This window comes from Vipera ursinii (genome assembly GCF_947247035.1).
Source record: "Vipera ursinii genome assembly, chromosome: 3".
NCBI lineage: Eukaryota > Metazoa > Chordata > Lepidosauria > Squamata > Viperidae > Vipera > Vipera ursinii.
The window spans coordinates 174,355,653-174,381,400 of record NC_139516.1 but is presented as its reverse complement, the minus strand read 5'-3'; the positions used below and the strand labels follow the sequence as shown (position 1 = coordinate 174,381,400).

The 25,748-nt window shown below is 35.0% G+C and overlaps 1 protein-coding gene across 3 annotated transcripts in view; it reads right to left on the bottom strand.

Moving 5' to 3' along the window:
- LYN (LYN proto-oncogene, Src family tyrosine kinase) overlaps positions 1-25,748 on the bottom strand; it is a 41,013-nt gene that overhangs the window by 1,692 nt on the left and 13,573 nt on the right. For 2 of the 3 annotated variants that reach the window (XM_083360776.1, XM_083360777.1), the window contains exons 2-12: positions 18,495-18,569; positions 15,261-15,306; positions 15,054-15,162; positions 12,571-12,669; positions 12,371-12,474; positions 10,099-10,248; positions 8,137-8,289; positions 5,075-5,257; positions 4,509-4,585; positions 1,259-1,412; positions 493-624 (exon numbers count right to left, since the gene is read on the bottom strand). In XM_083360776.1, coding sequence (XP_083216902.1) covers positions 493-624; positions 1,259-1,412; positions 4,509-4,585; positions 5,075-5,257; positions 8,137-8,289; positions 10,099-10,248; positions 12,371-12,474; positions 12,571-12,669; positions 15,054-15,162; positions 15,261-15,306; positions 18,495-18,563 — 1,276 coding nt within the window. In that variant the 5' untranslated portion in view covers positions 18,564-18,569. Of the gene's footprint in view, positions 1-492; positions 625-1,258; positions 1,413-4,508; positions 4,586-5,074; positions 5,258-8,136; positions 8,290-10,098; positions 10,249-12,370; positions 12,475-12,570; positions 12,670-15,053; positions 15,163-15,260; positions 15,307-18,431; positions 18,570-25,748 lie in introns of all 3 variants that reach the window. The other variant, XM_083360775.1, reaches the window with a different exon arrangement.

Sequence of the window (25,748 nt, the reverse complement as noted above, 5' to 3'; positions counted from 1 at the left end):
AGGACCAAACCTCAATTGTTTTGGCCTCTGAATATTGCAATAGGTTTGGTTCACATGCATTTTTTCCTCATCCAGTTCAACAATGGAAATCACAATGGCAATAATGGCCCAAAGCAAACATAAATAAATAAATAATAAATAAATAAACCTTTATTTATTTCCACCTTTGTCCACAACAATAGGAGCCATTAGTCCAATTATGCAAGAATAATCCGATTTACACTTCCATTGTCTAGGAAAAGATGCAGCTAGTGAAGCAACCTAAATTGTTGAATTTTAGTTACTTAATTGTGGATTGTACTGGTGCTTTATTATGGCTTGGATAATAAAACATTGCTCTACCTAATGTACTACTGCACCCACACTTTCCTACCATCTTTTTCTTTTCACCTTTTGCCAAATAACTATGTTTAATGTGTTCCTTTTATTGACTCTGATATTTCTCTGTATAGTATAAACAGAACAGAACAATACATAAGAAGAAGCACAAACCTGGATAAGGAATTTTTCCATAAGTAATTATTTCATACAGAAGAACTCCAAAGGACCATACATCTGATTTAATAGTAAAAGAACCATAGTTAATGGCTTCTGGTGCTGTCCATTTGATAGGGAACTTTGCACCTATGGAAGTACAAATAATTCCATCTTAAATCTAGACATTAAAAAGTGAAAGGTAGTTAGGACATTGGAAAGAATTATGAAGTGACTGGGAAATGTCTTCTAGGAAAACATGGAAACCTGTTTTCCTTCTCATCCCCTACCTTACCATAATTGTCCTTCTTGAACTGAGAACAAGTAGGGAAAACATACAGATCATGGTTTCTGAAATTCTTTCCACCCCTTTTCCAGCAATGGCCATAGGAAGTGTCCGCATTATTTTCTGTGTAATGAAGTAATGTGTTTCCTCTATTTGTGTGACTATGACACAGGAAGTTCAGGTTGGGCACATACTCTTTGCTCTGAATTGTGCAACCAAGAGGGAGGGATCCTTAGAATGGAGCATTTGCTAAAATTTCAGCTTGCTGTCCAAATCTCTCTCCCATAGAAATGCATTTTTTGTCTCCCCAAACAACCCCACCCCCACTGGATTGTTTGTCCTACGGAAAATAACACATTATTCAATATATTAAATTTAATACATTAAATATACTAAAAATTTAATTTATTACAATTTATTGACTAGAAACATCTAAGAGATCGCTGGAAAAAATCTCCCCTATCATTAAATATATTAACATTAAAAAACAGTACCAACCTTCCCTGGCTGTGTATTCATTATCCTCAATTACTCTTGCGAGTCCAAAATCAGCAATTTTACACATAAGTGTGTCTGAAACTAAAACATTTGCTGCCCTCAGATCCCGATGTATGTAATTTTTTCTTTCAATATATGCCATCCCCTCTGCAATCTGCAAGAAGAGATAAAAAGGTTTTGATTTTTCTACTGCGTTGTTTATATGCATAAAAATATCTAAAAATAACAATTTACATACAAACCTAATATCTTCTTTTATTTGTATCTGAAGAATATTTGTAAAAATTTATAACCTTTTTGTTAAAAAGTGGTGATTGTTTCGTGCAATGTTTACATTACATTGTAAAATGTGTCTAAAAGTTATATTATTATTATTATTATTATTATTATTATTATTATTATTATTATTATTATTATTATTATTATTATTATTATTATTAATTAAATTTTTATACCACCCTTCTCCCGAAGGACTCAGGGCGGTGTACAGGGCAATAAATATCAAAATGTAAATACAAAAGTTAAAAAAGAGATTAAAAAGAATTAGAATAGTTATGCCCAATAATACAATACTAAAAATGTGTTAAAACTTATTTAAATCCAACCCCAAACCCATCAGACCAGGCCAGATTGTTCAAATATATAAGTTTTTAAATCACGCCGGAAGGAGCGCAGGTCAGGGGCCATCCGGAGCTCAACCGGGAGGCAGTTCCACAGGTCTGGTGCGCCCACAGAGAACGCCCTCCCCCTGGGGGCCACCAATCGACATTCTTTGATCGGAGGCACCCTGAGGAGGCCCTCTCTGTGGGAGCGCACTGGATGGAGGGAAGTTGATGCCGGCAGCAGGTGCTGCCGTAGGTAATCCGGACCCATGCCATGTAGGGCTTTGTAGGTCATAACCTACATTTGGATCTGTTTCCAACCCAGAGGCCAGCGGCCTAAATACAAGTATGACATTTTCCATTTCTTTCCAAACAATAAAAATAGAGACAAAGTGGGTGGCCCCTAGTTGTGTCCTATTTAAATAATTGATATTTAATTTATACTTTTAAAAGTACACATTATTTGATTTTGATGGCAATTGTTTTTCTAAAATTTATTAGGACTGGAAATCTTTGAAGGACCCTTAATTTTATTTATTAAACAGATGTACTGAAGAATCAGGATCAATTTATAATGTATTGTTTCATAACAACATACCATAAGTCAAGAATAAGTCAAAATAATGTTAATACATTATGTTATTAATGCACAGTGAGAATGCCAACATTGGTAAAGGATTCATTAGGGTTTCAACAAACCTTGGACTAATTCTGTCTTTCTGAAAGATGGCCAGACTGGTGCCATCTGAACTTTTGGTGAAAAACTTCCATAAGGCTGGAATACCAAAGAAATATATTCAGGTAATCCTTGACTTACATCTACAATTGAGCCCAAAATTTCTGTTGTTAAGTGAGTTTTGCCCCATTTAATGACATTTCTTGCCATGGTTGTTAAGCGAATCACTGCAGTTGTTAGTAACATGGTTGTTAAGTCATAATTATGGCTGCAACGGTCATAATTATGAACCAGATGCCAAGCATCTAAATTTTGATCATGTGACCAAGGGCACGCTGCAAAGGTTGTAACTGAAAAACAGTCAAGTCACTTTTTTCAGTGCTGTTGTAACTTCAGATGGTCACTAAATGAACTGTTGTAAGTCGAGGACTAACTGCACTCCCTTTTTGTCCCCACTCTTTCCAGCTCATATATGTAGGGTACTCCAAGCCTATATCAACTGCCTGTGTACCAAATAGGCCCAAAGTACCTAAATCTGAAAAACATATAGAGCCATATAGAGTTTAAAAGATTAAAACAAGAACTTGAACTTGAATAAACGAAGTTACTGATTTTGTTAGTCAAAATCAAACTCTAAAACTGCAATACTGTAATTAGGTGTCTGCACACTCTTTAAATGCAGATAAACATACATAAAAAGAGAAAATGTTCTCTTCTTGTTCCTCTTTTTGAGGTCCAGTAATGGAAAAATTCTTCTGGTGCTTCTCATTCTACTGTCGTAATTGCTGAATGCTTCTTTTAAAATTTGGGAAATATTATTTAGATTAAATGCATGTTTAGAATAAAAATGGATGATTTGAAATTTAAAATATGATTTATAAAGTTTTTGAAAACAAAGCTGGCATGTTCACAGAAAATAATTCCCTGTACTTTATATCTCTGTTTAAACAATTTAAACAGAGGTATAAAGAGTTGCTGATGTTAAACTAGACTGGGCTAAATTTTACAACAGAAAATTAAGTTCCTTTTCAAAGCATACTTGTTAGAAGGCATACTGCTATCTAGTATTTTGATCTGTGGTATAACTGATAGTAATGTATTCTAGCTATTTGCTATTTTATTTAATGAGAAAGAAAGATGTAAGATGAAACACTCTTTACAAAATGCAGTCTGTTTCTCTTCCGCTCTTCTAACATTTTTTATGGCCTTGGCTTCACTGCATCTGCTTCCTAGTAGTAACGGGGCCTATCCTCTATAAGAGTTATTTCCTCTTCTTACAGGAGATAGGGGTGATTTAAATGAACCCTTCTTTAAACTCAGTCAAATCCTGAAGAATTCTAAACTAACTGGAAGGAGCCCAGTTTCTATTCCTTTTTCTAGATTGGCCTGAAATTGCATTTACATGGCTAAAGAAATTCAGTTTTTAATGATTTTTTTATAATGATCCAAACATTAGTCATAATAGGTCTTTGATTCTCTTTTCTCAAGTTTATAAACGAGATCAACAAAGAGTCTTCTTGGGAAGTCACACCTAGTTGGCATTTCTTGTATTCACTTTTGCAGTACTAAATAGCCATCATAAGCACCTAAGGACTGCAAGAACTGTTCTTGAAGCAGAAAAAATACTTCTTCCTGCTATGTTGTTCTTTGAAGATAGAATATGAATACTTATTCCATGACATCAGAAAAGCCCAGGCAACAATTTGGAATGGCTGAAAGCTCTATAAACACAATTACTGCTTCATACTTAAACTGAAGTTTACATAATAATACTAGTGTTGTTGATAAACCATAATTATGGTTTTCAAGAGATACTTTTACATGCCTGTAATCAGGTTGATCCCAGTTACATCCTATTATACTGTGTAGTTTGGTAACAGTTTATATAGTTCAATCTAGTCACATAGTTCTATTATTTTACTATAGCATCAAGAACACACTGCTTCTTAAATTTATATCTGGTTTTGTTTACCTGAGCTGAGAAATCAATGAGCTTTGGTAGTAGTAATTTTGTCCCTTCTGTACTCTTCAGAAAATCCAATAAACTTCCTGTGTGGATAAAGCAAGTATATTGACAATAAATACAAATAAAACTCAAGTGTTCTGATCATCTTGTTTTCCAGATTGTGCTAAAGCATGCAATTTTAGATTATGATTTACTGCATAACTCACAGTTGACTGAATTTAAACTATTATGGATGAGGGCAAACTGTGAACTTAGCCACCGAATGAATATGTAAACATTTCTATTGTATATCTTCATTCTTCAAGCATGTTGGACTTCAACCTCCACATAACCTGCTTTCTGGGAATTCTTGAATTTTTACTCTTAAACATATCTGGAGAAACCAGATAGGGAAAGAATGTTATGTGCAATATATTCCTGCAAGGTACTTTAATTTATGAAGAACAGTTTTGTCCAGAAAAATCCCGAAGTTCAGGATGAGAAGCCAACAGTCCTGCCAAGATTCAGAAGTTAATGTAGATTATCTCACTACTTCAGAGCTAATGACTATCAATAAATAATATTTTTCCTACCTTTTGCCATAAATTCTGTTATAATATAAATAGGTTCTTCTTTGGTGACTACAGCGTATAGTCTGACCAGTTTGTCGTGCTGAAGTGTTTTCATCAGGTTGGCTTCTTCTAGGAATGCTTGGACGGACATAGTACCAGGTTTCAAAGTTTTAACTGCCACTTTGGTATTGTTATTATAATAACCTAGAATGAAATTGATAAGACCAATCCAAAAATAATTAGTATTATTTGTATTCAATTAATACAAATCTGCTTAAATATAAATTTCTAGATCTAGACATATACTTTGTACTATGCTGTATACATAGGCAAATATCCAGCCTTATCCAGATGGGTGTTCCCCACATATTAATTGATCAGGAAGAACTACTTTGGATCGTGCATTTATTAAATGCAAAGTCTGTTATTCATTGAAGCAACTTTTTTTCAGGCTTCCATGTGATACACAAAAAAGATGCTGCTGCTTTATTATATCCATACTTCCAAATCAGAAAACTCTGGGGGATGTATGGGCCTATAAAAGAGCGCAGTAAGCTCTTAAATAGTTGAATGACTTTCTTACACCTAAACTGCAAGAAGGAATATAATAGTAAAGACGAACTCATGACAAGAATCCAGAGAGACCCTGTATACGTTTAATTTATATTAGGTAGCTAAATAAGGAATAGCTGTTTCTCAAAATTATACAAAATTGTGTATATGACTGACATTTTTCCCCAGGTAATGAGGGAAGTTAGGCCCACGACCACTCAACTAAACTGACAGAAAATGATTTTATGTCTGAATATTCTTGGTAGTGCTAGTGGGATAACAAAATTTGATTTCAGATGTATTTTTAGACAGAATCCTCTTCCAAAGTTTTTCTTAATTTGTATTTTATTTTGTGCATTTTTTATAAATTTTATCAGATTGCTTGCTTCCTTTTCCATATGATTAATTCCCATAAAAATAGGATGTATTTCTGAATGAACGTATTATATAATCTCTTGCATGCAATTTTTTTCTACAAAGCAGATACTCTCTAATGAAATAGATTTCCTCTTGCCTATGAGAGCTCATGTTATAATATGGTTCAGGATGTAAAATGTTGTGAGATTCTTTGCTGTTTTTGGTCACTAGATAAAAAAGTTATTCTTCTATACAATTTAAACATTGTTGGGGGCAATTAAGCTGACTTTGTAATAATGCCGCTGGGGTGTGTGTGAAAGCCCTAATAAGCAGGCATATACATAGAATGAAGGCTACTGCTAAGCTTGTAAGCCGCCCTGAGTCTTCGGAGAAGGGCGGGATATAAATGGAATTAAAATAAATAAAAATAAAAATAATAAAGGATTAGTATCTCCCTTTCATTAACTCTCTTGCGTTTCTTTGTCACACTAAAATCATTATGGAGTAAACAAGGCAAAATATATTTTATTTTGGAAAGGCAAAGAAAACTAAAATCTATAGAGTAATTGTGATCAGTTCCAGGACATTTCTATATGAGGCGTATGAGAAGCTAATTTGCACGTTGGCAGACATTAGCAATAGCAACCTGTAGTTTCCCTTCATTGCAGTAAATTGGTAATTGTCTAGCAGTTACTTTAAAGAGTTATAGTATGCCAAATTTAGATGTCAAAGTGGCTACATAAACAAGAGGAAACATCTTGAACCAGAAGCACCCTCCCTTTCTTTTTTACATAAAGATGCAGGAACATAACTTCCTGAAATCGGTTCTTCCTTTTGCAGATGACAGCACTTCACTAAACTACAGTATGTTAATTCATTTTGCCGAATTTTTGCTACGGCTGTACTAAATAGCAAACATCCTAAGATGATGCCTGAGAAGCATACTACTGTATATCTGCATGTCTTACATTAAATTAACAAATCAGCCATCACTGTGACAGGAAGTCAAGGCATGGCAGAGAAGCAGTCATTCAGTGGGCAAACAGAAACTTGACCATGTAACTGAAGTCAAGAATCATAACCAAGATTTGTTCTGTGCTAGCCAGCATTATCTGACAAGTACTGTATAAAGTATAGTTTCATGCTATGAGCAAATAGTTTTTTATATATCATCTGACCAAAGAAATGTTCAGAGTAATTGGGCAAAAGCGAAGGCCCATTTTGCTTATGACCTTAGGAGCTGCAACATCTGGGAATGTGGGACCATACTGGATTTTTTTTGACAACTTATTTGAGGATGTTGGGAAGAGGATGCACACATTCTCTGACACCTTCTGTAATCTCTCTTTTCTTACACACTCACTCAGTTCAATGATCCTAATCAATACCATTGTTTCTTGATTGTTGAAAGAAATCCAAGACCAGTAATTATGCTTGCAAGAAGTGCCAGCAAGATCATTCTTTACTGGTGCCTAATAAGGTTCACAACAATTAAGTATCAGATTAAAGTTCTCTCTCTCCTCCCTCCCCCATGAATCTAAAAAAAATAATTAATAGTTGAGAAAAAATTAAATTGCTTTCCTATGAGTCTGATGAGTTAGCAACGGAGAATAATGGATGAAGCTCATAGGCCACACACTTATTTGAATACAGAACCTCAGTTTTGGAAAAAAAAAATTCATTTTTCCAAACACTCGGATTTGATTCATGTCCTGCACTGTATCACTGAAAAGAAACATGTAGTACAAAGCAATGTAGTACATACTTTGAATGCAAAATAATGCTTATCAATAACCTTTTCCCAGTTGAGGAACACAGATATCATTGAAGAAAAGTATTCTAAGGTTTGCTTTATGTGTGGTGATTATGTTTTAGTTTTGGGGAAGGGTTTTAGAAATCCTTTTATATGTTTTAGTTTTGGGGAAGGGTTTTAGAAATCCTTTTATATGTCAAAGCAGCGTTAATCCAATTTTAGGGCTTTAAAGTATTGTTTTCATGTATTTCCTGCCCAAGATGGCAGAAAACAGAATCTCCATTTCTCAGTAATCATGGCTATGATGGATATTACAAGGAAGACTCAGGAGCCACAGTCCCCTTCTCTTCTCCTCCTTACCCTCTGCCATTTACATGTTACAAGCATCTGAGGAATTGTCCATATAAAATGAGTACCTTACCCATCCAAACTTCTCCGAACTGACCCGCTCCAAGTTTTTTCACTAATTTGATTGAATCTCGAGGGATTTCCCAGGCATCTTTATCCCATGGTTTCTGTGGTTTAGGACTAATACATGCTTTCTCTAGCTTTCTGCATAAACCATCTGCTTGCTCTGTTTAAGAAATAAACATATATTTGTATCAGAGATTTTCAGAGATCATATACCTGTATTTTCTTTCTAGAAGAAAGGGTTAATTTTTAATGCCACAGATTCTGTGGCATTCGTTTTTTATCCCCAAGTGGGCTATCAGTAAGATTAGTGTGATCCTGGGTACAGCCAAAGAAAATTATATGGGAATAATTACATTAGAACTATGTGTACTTATGCAGCCTTTCTTATTTTCAATTTACAATGTTACTTGATGAAATGCTACCTTGTGCCACTAATAGGCAAATATCTAGTGAAATATATTTTGCTAATTATAACAGATAAAACAGAACTTTTTTCTTATATCAGTCATGATATTCAAACTTAGAAATATGAAATTAATGCTTGTATTTTTAACTAAACATAGATATTTGCCATGCATTATATGTTCAAAGAAACCACTCCTTACAGCGCTTAAGCTGCTGGCCGAACATCAGAGCACTATACAAAAGTGGATGGAAGCATGGAGTAGCTATACCTCCCAAGATATTTCTGAGCATATTAATCCTAATAGTATCTCCAGGATTTAATCTACCCTGACGCATATGGGTGACATACAATAGAATTAGAACAACTCATGGGGTGTGTGCCAATTCTCTGTATAAATGGGGAAAGACACCTTCAGCACAATGTGATTGCAGGGCTCCCCGACAGACTATCCAGCATATAGTGAGGGAATGCACTAATAGAAGATACCTAGGAGATTTTAAGGATTTCCTCTGCGTAACAACAGCAGCTACTGACTGGATCTCCAAACTCGACATTAAACTCTGAAATGTTATTTCTGTTTTCCTCTTAGGTTTTATAATTGCTTCTTTTAAAAAAAAAAAAAAAAAAATGTTTTAACTGTTCTAACTTGTAAATATGAAGTGCTTTTAATTCTGTGTGTGACCAGCCATACGCTAAATAAATAAATAAATAATGTTCAAAGAAACACAGAATTGTATTTAAGGCACAGTAATCAGATATAAGGGACGCGGTGGCTCAGTGGGTTAGGACGCTGAACTTGTCGATTGGAAGGTCGGCAGTTTGGCGGGTCGAATCCCGAGTGCCGCGTAACAGAGTGAGCGCCTGTTACTCGTCCCAGCTTCTGCCCACCTAGCAGTTCGAAAGCACGTAAAAATGCAAGTAGAAAAATAGGGACCACTACAGTGGGAAGGTAACAGCGTTCCGTGCGCCTTTGGCGTCTAGTCATGCCGGCCACATGACCACGGAGACGTCCTCGGACAAGCGCTGGCTCTTCGGCTATGAAACGGAGATGAGCACCGGCCCCTAGAGTCGGAAACGACTAGCACGCATGTGCGGGGGAACCTTTACCTTTACCTTTAATCAGATATAGCTTGACAAAGCAGTGAAGATAGGCATAAAGGGAAAAGAAAGGTCTGAAGATATCTCTATAAAACATTATTGTGAATGAACTAAATTGTACTCCCTTAAATATCAACTGTGGTTTTTCTTTCCCACAGCAAATATGTTCACAAGACTGCCACAGTGTTATACAAATAATTGCAATGTTGATAATCTGAAAAGTGTTCTGTTTCAAGCCAATCTGATATTCCTCAATCTGCACTTAGCTTATCCTTGTTTCACGTTTATATATGCTTTTTGATTATTTCAAACTCTACCCTTCTGAGAATTCTCCTGGACTTATACTGATGCTCACCCTTGACACAATTTATTTTGTAAGTCCAAATCGATTTGAAATTGAAATGCAGAAATGTTTTCAATGTTGGCTAGTATTTGATAGGTAATTTTTTAAAAAAGCTGACTTACTTTGATAATGTTTAATCATATCACTGATGCAGGGAAAAGTAATTCTTGGAGAGATGTAATAGCCTCCATTGTCTAAGCTTCTGATTTTGTAGTGCTTAACAACATCACCATTTTGTCCATCATGGTCTCTTATTGATAATGAATAACTACCTGTGGACAAAACAAAACCAACAATACCCCATAAAACAATTGCCAGTTGGTTGCTACATTTAAAATAATAACTTATAAACAATGTTAATAAAGGAAAAGGTTAAACTGTAAGTGTCAACTTTGTAAGGTACTCCAGACAAGAAGTCCACCCAGAAGTACTACTTCTACTCTATTGTAAGGTTATATTAATATAATTGTGCAAATCTTAAAGTATGGTTCTCCCCTGTTGCCTTCAAAGCCCAAAATACTGGTAAGGGTCCCTTTTGAGATATTTGCCTTGCCCATATCCCTGCTGCATGCTAATTGCCTCATATCCAAACATTGTCCTGGATGCGTCTCTTCCTTCCATCTTGCTACCTACTATTGCAATAAGACAACAAAGACTAGGTCCATCAAACTGATGTTTTTCTTATGTCTACTAAACAGGTTGCAATAAAATAATTATTACTTTAGAAAAACAGGCTTCTGGAAAAAAGACAGCATTCCCATTTGTTAAAAAAATGGCTTCTTTAAAAAAAACAAAAGCAACATTTTTCCTGGGTGAACAATTCTGACTCTTCTCCAAACAAACAATGAATCAGAACAAGTAAAATAATCATGGGACATGTTTCTATTTTCCCAGTATAGTTAATCATCTTATAAACTATTTTTCCCACTGTACCACTCATTCCAATTGCATTTCTTATAAATGTGAACAATTATATTATGTTATAGCTGATTAGTGGTAGAATTTGACTTTAAGAAGTCTCAAAGGAACATAAAATAGATCTTCCTAATCATATTACAACTTTTTTCCTTAAACACTTTCCTTTTCTTCATATACACAAATCCAGAAATCATGATCATATGGCTGAGTGGCATCTGGTGGGGATGGGAGGAAAAACTAACATTTTTTTTTCTCTGTGGTTTCCTCAAGGTTTTACTCTCTCTCCACTCCTATTCAACAGCTACTAAAACCAGTAGGTAAAATGTCAGATATCCTCAGTACTGGTGATATCCAGTTATATAACTCCAACCTAGAGCAACCAAGACATACTGCTAAGGTTCCTTTCCAGTTTCTAGAAACTGTAGACCTGAATGGGACCTGACTGTAGACCTGGCTATATCCAAGCTATAGTCAGAAACTGTGAGTTTTGGGATCCCCAATTCTAGGGAGTTTCCTCCTTCAGTCCTGGATAAAGTTGTATTCCATACGATAGAATTGGAGCAGTTTGGGAATCCTCTTATGGACTTGGGTCCTGCTGAAACAGGAGATAGCAGCTGGTGCCAGGAGGCTCTTTCAGATAACAAATTCTATACATTCCTGGAGTGGGGGACAGTCACTGATGTCTCAGTCACTTCCCATATGGGCTAATGCAACATGCTATACATAAAACTGCCTTCTACCTAGGAAGAATATTATTGTATGATGTACAGCTTGATGTACCATTGTGTGCCATGGCACATGGCCATGTTATTTATGAGACACCTGTATCTCTGCTTATCTCTTGATATTTGGCAGGCAGGCATGTTTCAGGTTCCTTCTAATGTTACCTGGCAGAATCCAGTTGCCATAACTTCTTTGTCACAGTCCTCTTAAGATTTTGATGGCCACAAGTCTGCTAGTCTTTAAGGCTCTGAAAACCTCACTTTCACAGGGCATTAGACAAGAGCTTAAGATGAATCTGTACAAAAAGGATCTTTTTAATGGATTGTGCATATGTTGGCCTTGATTGTTCTGATATTCTGTTCTGTTACTCTTTGTTTTCTTTTTATGCTACTATCAAACTGTAAGTTCTTTTGTAAGTTGGACGGCCATATAAATCAAAGAAAGGAAGGATCAATTTGAACAGTAATATGTATTATAACTACAGAAAACTTCAAGTCTTATTCCTGATCTATTAATTCCCTTTAGAGGGAATCTAGCTAAAATGGAAAAATCTTTGCTAGATTCTGGTTCGATGACTGGAAGAAGGGGTTTTTTTTGTCATGGAATGTCCAAGATTGTGCCCAATAAATTTTATTGTGCAAATAAATGTTATCATATGGAAGCTTATTCAAAAGTTTGTGTCATAAGCATTTAAGACTTTTAAGACACAAAATTGAATTTATTTTCAGCTCGAATGAAATCCAGAAAACTTACCTTTTAATGTTTCACTCTCTCTGATAAGGAATGCTCCAGGAGAATTCCCTGGTGCTAAAAGTTGCCTTTCTGCATCTTTTCTGGTTATATCTTTAAAGAACCATCTGAAAAGTATTATTTTAAAAATATATTTTATTGTTTTCCAAACATGAGAGGGGAAAAGCAGTGGAAATCAAATATTTAAAAGATAAGAAACCTACTCTTCTGTTTCTAAGGTGTTGACTTTTGCAACATAATTGCTTGGGATAAATCCTTCTTTCTTAGTTGAAAGGGACTTAGCCCTCCACCATTCGCCATGTCTAAAAAAAAGAGTAAAATAAACGGTATTATTTTTGTAAACAACACTTTACTGATCAACCTCAGCATCATTCAAAGAAGTTTACATTTCAACTAAAAGAAATAGTAACAATGTTCAAACATCATAGTAATCCAGGATTAATGGTTTGGCATGAATCACATACCATGAAAAAGTTGCCTCATTTAGGGCTTATTATCCTAATGTAGAATATACTACTTGCTTTATTTAACTGTAGAAATAAGCAAATCACAGGTAGTTCTCAACATAACCTGGAATTATTATTGTAAGTTGTTGTGGTCATAAATTTAGGCATTGTGTGAGCAGATCCCCATTTTTCAACACTTTTGTGGGGGCTGTTAAATGAACGCTACAATTGGAATGACAAAATCAGCAAAAAACTGTCACAAATCAGTCATGTGACTGCAAGATGCTGCACATGGTCATACTGATGATCATGTGACCATGGGAATATGTCTGATCACCATAATTTTGAAAATGGGTGGTAAGTAGCTTTTGGTGCTCTGTCATAACTTCAAATCTTGTTAAGCAAGGGGTTGTAAGTTGAGGATTATCTGAACAAGGTATATTTATTTCAATGACAGAAGTAACCTCAATCTCTGAGGGTAAGGCAGACTAGGATAACAGGGAACTGCTTACATGATTTAATTACTGAGCTGGCTGTTTTTATTCCTCTTTGCCAAGAGCCTGTATCTGTTTCATAAGACTACTATAAACATCACACACACACACACACACACACACACACACACACACACACACACACACACACACGGTTTCTATACGTGGTTTTATCCATTTGTTGTGCACCACCCATAGTCTCCTTTGCTGAAACGTGCAGCTATATTAATTTGATAAAGAAAGAAAGAAAATCTTAATTTGCCTGTTTCTCAGACAGGCTAGTTAGAAATCTAAACTGTGGATTCAAGCACTTATCTTCATTCACAGCTAAATTTAAATGGTTTAGCATGCTTTTGAGTGATGGCATGGTTTAGCATGCTACCAAAGTATGCTCAGCATAATACCTGTTAACTATGTTAGGAATCAAAACTGGTTTGAAACCTCATGCATATTAAATCCTGTATTCACTTCCAAAACTAGTACTGCTTATCACACAGTTTTTGATGACTAAATAATTAAAGAAATGTATATATCAACATACTGTTACCCACATTAACTTCTGCATTTGCGTTTCCACAGAAAGTAACATTATTTTGATAGTAAAGAAATCCTAATTATTTAGAGGTTGATATTTTTATTAAACATATAAAATTAATGGCAGAAAAAGAATCAGTGGTAAATCAAGTCTACCCTTTGAGGTTTTTTATTTTTTTAATTTTTTGTCGGATGATGGACATGTGTTTATTCCAAGAATATTTAAACTCAGTTACTGAAGATTAAAGCAATATTTCATGGACAAGGAGAAGCAGGGAACTTTTAAACTGAAACAAATTACACAGCTGTTAAGGGATCTATCTATCTATCATCTATCTATCTATCTATCTCTATCTCTATATCTATAACTATATATCTATAAAAAGTAAAGGTAAAGGTTCCCCCGCACATGCGTGCTAGTCGTTTCCAACTCTAGGGGCTGGTGCTCATCTCCGTTTCAAAGCCAAAGAGCCAGCGCTTGTCCGAGGGACGTCTCCGTGGTCATGTGGCCGGCATGACTAGACGCCAAAGACGCACGGAATGCTGTTACCTTCCCACCGTAGTGGTCCCTATTTTTCTACTTGCATTTTTACATGCTTTCGAAGTGCTAGGTTGGCAGAAGCTGGGACGAGTAACAGGCACTCACTCTGTTACGCGGCACTCGGGATTCGACCCGCCAAACTGCTGACCTTGATTGACAAACTCAGCGTCCTAACCCACTGAGCCACCGCATCCCTATATCTATCTATATATCTATATCTATATCTATCTATCTATCTTAGTATTATACGTTTACAAACATGTTGAATGGGAAAGTATGGGAAGAAAACCTCCCTTTAAAAAACTCTAGGACTTCTGCTTCTGATCTTTTCCATTAACCTATTCTTCAATAAAAATCCTAGAGATCAAATCTGAAAGTATGCAGGGGTTGTGGATGATCCAACAGTCCTTTTATTATACCTTTTCAATTGGACAGCTGATCAGAACAGGTTAAGTTGAATGACAGTCCATATCTTGTGAACTTTGTGGCCAATGAATACAGCCCTTCCCAGTTTTTACTCAGCACAATGCTACCCTCATTATTTTAATAATAATAACTAGCTTTGGCCTATTGGAATTAAAATGGCCAGTCTAAGTCTAACTGCTGAGCATAACCCTAACCTCATGATTACCTAGAAGTAAATAAAAGCAGGGCAAGACTTCTATACTTACTCCTCCAGAATTCTCATTTTTTCTCCTTTTTTGAAGGACAAGTCATCTTCATGCATGCCTTCATAAACATATAAGGCTATCACAATGTCCCCATGTTCTTTCTCCTCATCTAATTGAGAAATGTAATAAATATATTCTTACTCATTTAATATAATGAAACAATAGGAATTTGTTGTAGTAATCGGTGATTTTTTTCTATAAACATACCTTCATTATAGAACCTTTGACCTGGCAAAAGAATATCTTCATTTCCCTAAAGCAAAAAAATAAGTTATTTAATATCACCAGATTTATTTTAATTTAAAATACAAATCCTATAGGGTTTTTCTTAAGTTGATTAGTTTATTTTGGGCTATGTTTGAAATATCTGACTTAGGTTCGAAATGTCTGCACATACAAATTTATCAGGAAATTCATATCAGAGTACATCCATTTTGGGAACTAATTGGTTCCTCTTTTACCTGAACCACCAGTGTTCTTCTCTAAATTTCAAAACTATATAGATTTATAAAAACTTTCCTGAAAAATTGCAAGTGCCAACTGGGCGGATGTCTATTTATAGAACAACTAAAAAGTATTCTGGGCATTCTGCAATACTAGGCTATTTATTGCTAAAAAATATTATGGCAAAATTGAACATTTTGGCTAGAATTTCATATTTTATGGATTTCCTGAAAATAAAATTGATATACTTTGGTAAAAACAAATTTATTTGTCAAATTTATATGTTTATATACACTGAAAATAAAATTGATATACTTTTGGTAAAAACATTTATTTGTCAAATTTATATGTTTATATACACATTTATTTTAATAGAATGCTTTGCCATTTTAGAACATAGTTTATGAATATATCACTAGATAATTGTTGATCACTCTTCAAAAGATCTTTCAATTATCCAGTAAGTAGGGTAAAGTTGAGATATTAAGGGAATCTTCGTGCTGTGGCCCCCTTCTAGATCACTCAGTTCCAACTAGGTTTATCTGACAGAAGACAATCCAGTGTAGAAATATCTCACATTTTTGATGATGTTCCTGATCAATCCAGTATACTGTAAGAAAATTAAATGGAGCATATCCTTGATTTTTTTTAAAGAGGGTAATGCTTTGTATTCTACTACTTATTCTTCTTCATGAAAACCATCTCAAACAAGTAAAATCATGCATGGCAGGGTTTAGCACAGTATGTGACCCCAGATGGTTTTCTTACCACATGATAACTGAAAAACAGCTATCCTGTTATGGATAAAATTGCCAGGTGCATTATCTAGTTCTCAGGTTCCAAACTGTGGATTCAAAACAACTTTCTTATATATAGGTTTCTGTTGCAATTTGTTTTTCTTATCTGTAACAGTTTTTATTAATTGAAAAAAGTGCTTTATGAAGGCATCCATGTTGAAAATGGAGAACGTCCCCTTGACAAATATTTTTTGAGAATAAATGCACTATCTCTGTAAGATTTTAAGAGTCCATAGTTTTAAAAAATATTTTGGACACTTTCCAAATCATGTCCAATCAATTTAATTTACCACAGCTAGACTCCAATCAAGGTATAGAAACATGTCAGCTGTGATCAAGAGAACTGGCAGGCACCTGACCTAAATTTCAAGTACTGTTGCAAAAGGTCTGAATACTTATGCCAATGTGATATTTTAGTTTTTTCTTTTTAATAAATTTACAGACATTTCTAAAATTGTGTTTTCATTTTGTCACTATTGGGTACTGAGTGTAGATTAATGAGAAAAGACTGAATTAAACAATTGTAGAATCAGGCTGCAGCATAACAAAACTGACAAAAATGAAGAAGGGGTACGAATACTTTCTGAATGCACTGTATATATAGCTCTAATAAAGTAAATTTCATTTTTGATGTGTGCCGTTATGCCCACAGTAAAAAATGACAATAAAGATTATTTTATCTAACTTTGCACACAAAGTTTCGGCAATTTAAAATGAATTTAGGTCATTCAGTTTAGGCACTGATTCCAGCTAACTCAAAGCTATCTTTTAATCTGTTTGGTTGCTAATACAGGAATCCTTGCTTAGCAACTGCCCTGTTTAACAACTGTTAGAAGTTAGGACAGTGCTGAAAAAGTAACTTTACTGACTGGTCGTTGCACTTATGTCCATCACATCATCCCCATGGTCATGTGATGAAGATTCTTGTACTTCACAATCAGCAGGTGTTTATGACCATAGCATTGACTCATAGTCACATGATCACCTTTTGCATGTTACTGACTTACAACAAGCACAGTCAATGAACAAGCTGGCAGTGAAATCGCAAGTCATGTTCATGTGATGTCTTGCTTAACGACCACATCTTAAAATCTTGCTCTTTTTCCCTCTCTCAGCCCCTTCCTAATGAAATTTCCTTAAATATTATCTAACTACTTAGTTTTTAAAAGTAGTACAAAACAGATAATCCAGAAAGAATTTAGATTCCTAGATGACAGGACATATGTTATAAATAAGTAAAAAGTAGCCCTTATTTACAGACCATAATTGGGACTGGCAACTTGGTCAATAAGCAAAGCAGTTGTTAACTGAAACCACGACAGTGTTTATGATGTTACTTCAGCTTTCCATTGCTTTACAGACCTTGAAAGTCATAGATACAAAGGCTGGCCGCAAAGTTATTTTTTCATTACCAGTCTTTTAACAGTAGTTAAAGAAGACCTAAACAAGGACTAGCTGTAAATAGCTGAAATATGAAGAGGTGATGAATATAAAATACACAATATGCCATTTCTCTCCCCTTTTCTGTATATAAACACACACATTTTATTTGTGTTATTACTTCTTAGTTTAGATAATATTTAGGATTAGGTTTGGGATTAATCTATGCAACATATTTCTCTTAAAATCATGAAGAATATCTTTTACAGGGATAATGCAGTTCCTAATTTTCATACAGCATTCTTCCCAGAAAATAAGAATACTCTTAAAATTTAGTTATTGCTGTTTCACCATTTTCTTTTAAAATGTAATATATAAAACAAGGAAAATAAATTCTAAAGAAATTTCCTCCATCGTGAGCATTTTAAAAAAAACATAAAATGTTATAAAATGAATTACTGTATTTCCAAGATTCCACAGTGAAACTAACACTGCTGAGTGATCTACAAATGCAGGGCTGTATATTCAAACTGCTCTTAGCTGGAACAGAGGACTCAAAGACATAAGATTCTAGATTTCAGGTACATTTTTTATGGGCTAATGAACGCACTGCCACAAAGTTAAACTGCAGTTCATGAAAATGTAATTTTCATTCCTGGTTATGTGTTGTGGTTTTTTTAATGAAATAAACACTTAAGGCATGCCAGTCAAACTGCAATCTCACTGTTGGAATTCTTCCCTGAAACTATCTACTTACTGGCCTTTGCTGTTTAATGGACGTTGGATCCCTCACATAAATAGTTCGTTCACTTTTACGTACTGATTTGTTCTTCACATCTAGCCCATCTCCACGCAGACTCTCTTTTTGTTTGGATTTTATACATCCCATATTTTCCTGTTGGGACAAAGCAAAGCAATGGAAAGATTAGACAAAAATGCTGTCACGTGTATTTGCATAGTCAAAGCTATATGAGTTTTCTGGGGGTTTTCCAGCTTGGCGACAGCATATAAATAATAAAATATCATCCCCAGAGATTTGTATGGTATTTTTAAACAGACAAAATCATTTAGCTATTTTGCCCAAGGTTTCACATAACGTTTTTATTTTCACTTTATACTGCATATAACCCTGAAAACTAACATTCATATACAGCATTTATCGTCTCTAAATAAAAGGGATTTTTGCTTTATCTTCAGAATGAGGCATTGATATATATTACATTTACACAATGATAATCATCGATGTTCCATAAATATTTTTATGATATCCTTGTATAAGGAAAACTATAATGCCCACATCAGAGTTTATTTCTTCCAAATCATACTCCAGTGACCTGTTAACTGAATCAGTGTGCAAATGCTCATAATAGACATCTATTTTTCATCTATAAATGAAAAAATTGAAAGTGAAATCCATGGCAACACCTTTCAAATTTGACACTTTCCCAACCCTACATTACAGCTCCTACAAATATAACTTTAATGAACTTAATTCAGTATGTTGAAAATAAAGTCATCCTATTCAAAATAAAATTCAGCATATGAGGTCTAATGTTCCTAAAGCTTTGAGTTAAAAACCAATGTTTTCAAAACTGCAAAAAATATGTATACTTATTAAAATTTTATATTTAGAAATGTGGTTTGGGTACAAATGTATCAAAGGAAGTATTTTTATTTTTACTCTATTTTAAGTGCCCTGGAAATTTTAATAGATTTTTTTTAAATAGATGGCTATACAAGGATAAATATGCTCAAGGATTACATAAGCCCATGAAAACTGCCAGAAGTGCACAGAGCTTAGCGCCAACTGAAATATCTCTTCATTCATTCCAATAAGAATGTTCAAAACAGGAGGATAAGGAATAGGAAATTTAATTTTTTAAATAAAATTAAAATTAGGTTGTAATTTGTCTACTAAATTCCTAAATAGTATAGGGTTTTTTGTGTTTTGGTTATTGCTATTTTTTGCCCATTTAGTAAGCATCTTCTCTTTTTCTACCTTGTGCTCTATTTTTATATCCTCCTAATTTCTTTTGATAATATTTTTGAATTTACTGTGTTATTGAAAGGTGAGTGAAAGGTTGCTATTTTTTCCTCCTCCATTCCCTGTATGTTCATTCTTTCTAAATTTAAACTCCTCATGATTAGTACCCTGGGATTTAACTGAGGCTTTAGAAATTGGAAAATTTTACATTGCTTGAGAGAACATATTACAACGCTGCTGAATGTTTGCTGTAATCATGCAAGATTTCATAAAATCATCAAAATCATGTCAGGTTTCATGATCTCATGATATTGTTTTTATTGTTTATTTGGAAGGCTCTTGCAAATTGGTACAAAACCTGGTATCCCATGTCACTGCTTTGTGGCTCCTGACAGAATGAAGGAATGTTCCATAGCTATCATTTCAGCATGGCTCTAGAAAGGGGAAAAGGCAAAGGCAAGTCTATAAGAGCCTATTTAAAAACTAAAGTAAATGTCAGTCTACTGTCCCTTTTATTCATAATAAGAAAGATCTCACATGAAGCATCATAACAGTGGTAGATTGATAAAATTCTATGTATAAAAAACATAGTTGTTGAGTATATTCCTAATATTTATTTTATTTTATTTATTTTAATTCCATTTATCTCCCGCCCTTCTCCGAAGACTCAGGGCGGCTTACAAGCTTAGCAGTAGCCTTCATTCTATGTATATGCCTGCTTATTAGGGCTTTCACACACACCCCAAGCGGCATTATTACAAAGTCAGCTTATTGCCCCCAACAATCTGGGTCCTCATTTTACCTACCTCGGAAGGATGGAAGGCTGAGTCAACCTTCAGCCTGGTGGGATGCGAACCTGCACTAATTGCAGGCAGCTGGTGTTACTTAAGGAGGCATTAGCCCACTGCTCCACCAAGGCGCTCTCTCTCTCTCTCTCTCTCTCTCTCTCTCTCTCTCTCTCTCTCTCGTAGATGAAGTTCCATCTAAGTTCTCAGAGAGGTATCAACAAATTCAAGGTACTCTTAAGCACTGCATAATTACAATCATTCAATCAAAATGTTTAAGAAACATAATCCAAATGAACAGGGATGGAGAGCACAAAACCATATTAACAAGGACTGATCATGTGCTAGCAGCATTGGGAAAAGAAGGAAAATTCCTGATTGAAAGATGATTAGAATTTATCTGTACTCCTCCCACCCCACTGCGATTTATTTCAAATCCATTGTTTTTTTTATTTTTAATGATGCTGCTTTGAATTTTGGATTTCTCAATCTTCTTCATTCAATTGTGTTTGATTTTTGGACACTTCCTGGACAAATCCTTCTAGCTTTCTTGGCCAGGTTTTTCAGAAGTGGTTTGCCATTGCCTCCTTCCTAGGGATGAGAATAAGTGACTGGTTCAAAGTCATTCAGCAGATTTTCTGTCAAAGGCAGGAGTAGCACTCAAAGTTTCCTGGTTTTGAGTCTGATGCCTTAACCACTACACTAAACTGGCTCAAAGTATCTGGGTATAAGAAAAACTGGATATAAGAAAAACTGGGTATAAGATGTATTGAACAGAGTTAACACTCCACGGCATACATTTTGTCACAAATTCCATTCACAGACAAACCTTTTTTATGTGTTGAGAGTGACCAACTCTAGCTATTCATTTTTAGATGCTAAGTACTTTCCTGTTTTAACAATTAGTATTTCTTGTGTAGTTCTCCTTTGTATAGCTTTATCCTGAAGTCAAAGTACAAATATAAATTATCATGTTGCAACAAGTTTGTAAAAATACATAAGTTACTTGTACCCGTGACCTCTTAGTACCTTTAAGTTAACTATCTGACTTTTGATCGCATGAGTTCCTGGGAGAGTTCTCTTCTGTACTTACACACTTGGGAAATATTAACACTAAAGGCCAGGCCCCTGTTCTTTAGTACTGAGAGATTTGTGGCAAATCCTTCCTTTCATCTCCTTTTTTCCCTACCCAAGTGAGGAAAAAAATATTACAAATGCTTCCATCAAATGATCCAGAAATTGGAAAGAGGAATGACACGACATTTGAAAGACAAAAATTAAAAATGGGACTGAACTTTGCTTTAATGCCATAAAACTCTGCTCCAATTTGCTTTATTTTTTAGATTATTTTAATTCTGTTTTGAAAATGTAGCTAACATCTTAAGGAGTTAGAGATTATGTAATTTATTCTAAGAAAAATCATGTAACAAAGCAAAATCAACATTAGCCTAAGTGTAGCAGTGATTGTCACTGATATATGAAATTTGGCCCTCAGATCTAAATATCAGTTGCTTTTTACTTTATGCCAGGCCATTGAATGTAAAGTCTCTCTTAAAGACTCAAAAGAGACCTCCTGAAAAGGAAAAAAAAGTATCATAATCTCTTCACGAACTTCTTTCTACTGTATACTCTAAATAAGTGTTCAGTTTATTCCAGTACCTAAAAATACTGTATTTTAGATTAAACATGACTATTTGAGAGTTGAAGAAGGCTGAAAATCAGCAATTCTACAGCAATGCTTTGAAAGCAGGTTTCATCCAGAAAATATAATTGAGACTAAAGTTACATACTTTTAATTTTTCCCCAAATATCCTTTGGTTTGGCTCCCTTACATACATTTCCAGTTTATCAGATTGATCATACTGTAATTAAATCCTTCCTTGTACCCTTAAAATCATCTTTGTTTATTCAGTTAGTTTACTTTCTGGAGACTTTCCCCTTTCTCTACCACTACCAACTATCTTTTTGTCTGTTTCCCACTTTTTCCACCAACTGCTCTTTGAACTACATGTTGCAGTCCTCCAAAGTTTAGAACTTCTTCTTGATTGTCTTCTTCAGAAAAGCTTGCACTCTTTAAGGAGGGAAGTAAAATTTGCCAAAGACTGGAAAAAATGCTAATGCAGCAAAGGGAACAGATGAAGAAACTGTGGGGAAAGCAACAGGAAGAGAGAAAAGGAGGTAGTGTGCTGTTGGGTAAGAAATTCATGCTACAGCTGTTAGGAAGAACACAGATCATCTCCTGATATCCACAGGTCTGCCAGTTAATTATTTCTTGGCAGTCTGTTGTTTCGAGCACATCTCTGCTGCTAGTTCTGATACTGGAATTAGGTAAACAACAGAAAAAGAAATATCTTCAGGAAAAAACAAAGGGATAGCCCAGAATTGTATTTTATTGTATAGTTTCTTCCCTTCCCCCCAACATTCTTATTAACCAATGATAGTCTTTATTGTGATACCTGTAGACGAGGGCAGAAGAAACAAGAAAAGGCAGGAATACCATGAGCTTCTCAAACTTCATCTTATCTGACAAAATAGACCAACTTTACTTCATCTTTCTTTAAATATCAACAAAATTTTAATGCAAAATTTTTATAGGCCTTATAAGACAGTCCATGGAGTATCTCTGAATATTGGACAAGTAAGAAATGGCCACAGAGCAATTCCATTATAGGGACATGTGTCTTTTGAGATGAAATCAGATATGTCTGTGGAAATATGCCTTTCTTTGATTAATATTGGCATATGCTCAGCCAATTAAAGATCTGCACATACTTTTACTCTTATGGCAACATCCCTTTAAAGCAACCTCATTGTTATGGGAAACGTAACTTCTGCTGCACTGCATAGAAAGCCAGCATTCTGCAGTAAATGCTGACAAGAGAAAAGAAACAATGATATCTGTTAGCATGAAACAATTCGAAATAAACATTGTTGTAAATTAATGCTAAAGCATATACAGCATAATTTTAAGTTCCATTTCTGATATCATTATTTAAAAGAGTCTTGGATATAATAATAGTAGTAGTAGTAGTAGTAATAGTGGTAGTAGTAGTAGAGTTGGAAGGGACCTTGGAAGTCTTCTAGTCCAACCCCCTGTTCAGGCAGGAAATCCTATATACCATTTCAGACAAATAATTGTCTAGTCTCTGCTTATTAAGATAGGAAATTAATAAAATAAATAAATAAAGGAAGAGCTGCTGCTAATCAAAGCACAAACTACTAAAATTGATGGATAAATGGTTCTGAATCCACACTAGGTTCATATTACCTACCATATTTCCTACTATTTCACAAATAGCAGAAAATTATTTGTGAAAACCACAATTGTTTAGCTTCATTGTTTGTGCTGATTGAAACCAAATGAACTTCACTGTGCCTCAATGCGTGTGAATCTTGCCAGGACGAAATACATTTCCACAGGCTATATAACTTGGAACTTCTTAATATAGAGTACTGTCTATATTTGGAGTCTTAAACTGTCATTATAATTATGTGAGCAACTAGTTTATTAGTGCAAAGGCTCTAAAAGACTCTCCCCCCCATGTGCTGATTCAAAAGTCTCTACTGGGTCAAATATGAAGATTAGCATTAAACATACATTTATAGACACCACCAACCCCCACAAAACAGAGCTCTGTTTTCACTATTTCACTTTGTCTATTTACTTGGCAACATTTTTCATTAACCAGAATACCATTATTTGCTTTGGTTGTTAGAGAATAACAACATACCCTGTAACCACACTGGAAACTTGGCAGGATATATCTCCTCTGTAAAAGGAACTCTGTCTGAAAAAAATTGTCCAGTTCTACCCAGAATTAAGAACGTTATTTGGCAATTTTCTTTAAAGGAAAAAATGTTGTGTCTTCCATTTGGCATATGCCGTCTCTCAGAACAGGCTGCAACTCCTGCAGATTTGATTCAAATTCAGTTTACTTATAAAGGAAAGCAAATTAAAAACTGATTAAATAAGTGAAATCAACCACATAAGGAAAAAGTAATCATCACTTGGAGCTTTCTCATTATAACTATGAAGTACAGTAGAATGCTGGCTTGGGTTTTCAAATTAAATACAATAGATTTTAGTCAAATTCTTGAAGAAATTAGTACCAGTCCTTTGGGTTGTGTGTATGTGTCGGGTGTGTATGTGTGAAGATGACTTAATGCCAAGAGCGGCACAAGCCATTTGGGTATATCTCCTAGGAAAGACCAGAAATGGCATTCCATGAAGACGTAGCTTGGTCAAATTTCCTGTACTATTGCTACTGCTGTTTCTTGTCTCTTTTCTCCATTACTGAGGTAGCCAGACTCTCATATATTAGTGGTTATCTGAAGACAAAGAGTGTCTGAGTGATCCTGGTTTCCTTGTCCTGTTGTTGTCAGATAGAGGAAAGTAGCCGTATCCTATTCATGGAGCCGTGGTGGCTCAGTGATTAGAATGCATTATTACAGGCTAACTCTGCCCTCAGCCAGGAGTTTGATCTGACCGGCTCAAGGTTGACTCACCCTTCCATCCTTCTAAGATCAGTAAAAAGAGGACCTAAATTGATGGGGACAATATGCTGACATTTATAAACCACTTAAGAGAGTTGTGTAAAGCTCTGTGGAGCAGTATACAAATCTAAGTGCTATTGCTATCCCTACGACTACTGGATTGCTGGTCCTAGCTATTTAGAGCAAACTGACAGTTCCAACCTCAGCTACGAGGGTATTTCAGTGGGGGCTACTACTGTCCCATCTAGGCATGGAGCTTGGTTTTTTCCATAATCCTAAGGAAGTTCCATGAAGTTCCATGGCACAAATCTGCAACCTGTTCGTTTCCAACTGTTGCTCTTCTGCTGTGTGAATATAGACACACAAAATATTTGGAGGCTAAATGTGGCCTGGTGGCTGGGAGCTTAAAATCCCTGATTTACTAGAGATACACTTGAGCGATTTATATAGGTTCTGCTCAGAAGTTCTAATCAACATTGTACCCTTCTAGATGTTTACCGTAGCCAAAATTACCGTAGGTCTGAAGTGGCTACAAAAATAGAAGATGAAAGTCAAAATGTCTCTTATTTAATGCAGATTACTTTATAAAGTTAGCTTCTATTCTCCGTTAAAATGTTGCCTTAAACCAGAATCAATTCAGCATTAGTGGATGTCAGTAGAAAAGCTATGAATCCAAAAGATAAAAGTTAAATGTATTTATTAAATTTGCATACATCTGTAATCAAGACCTCCCAGCAGTTTTAAAAATAAGAACAGCATATATAACTTATAAATGTGTCCACTGTAATCATTACTATTGTTATTTCTAAAT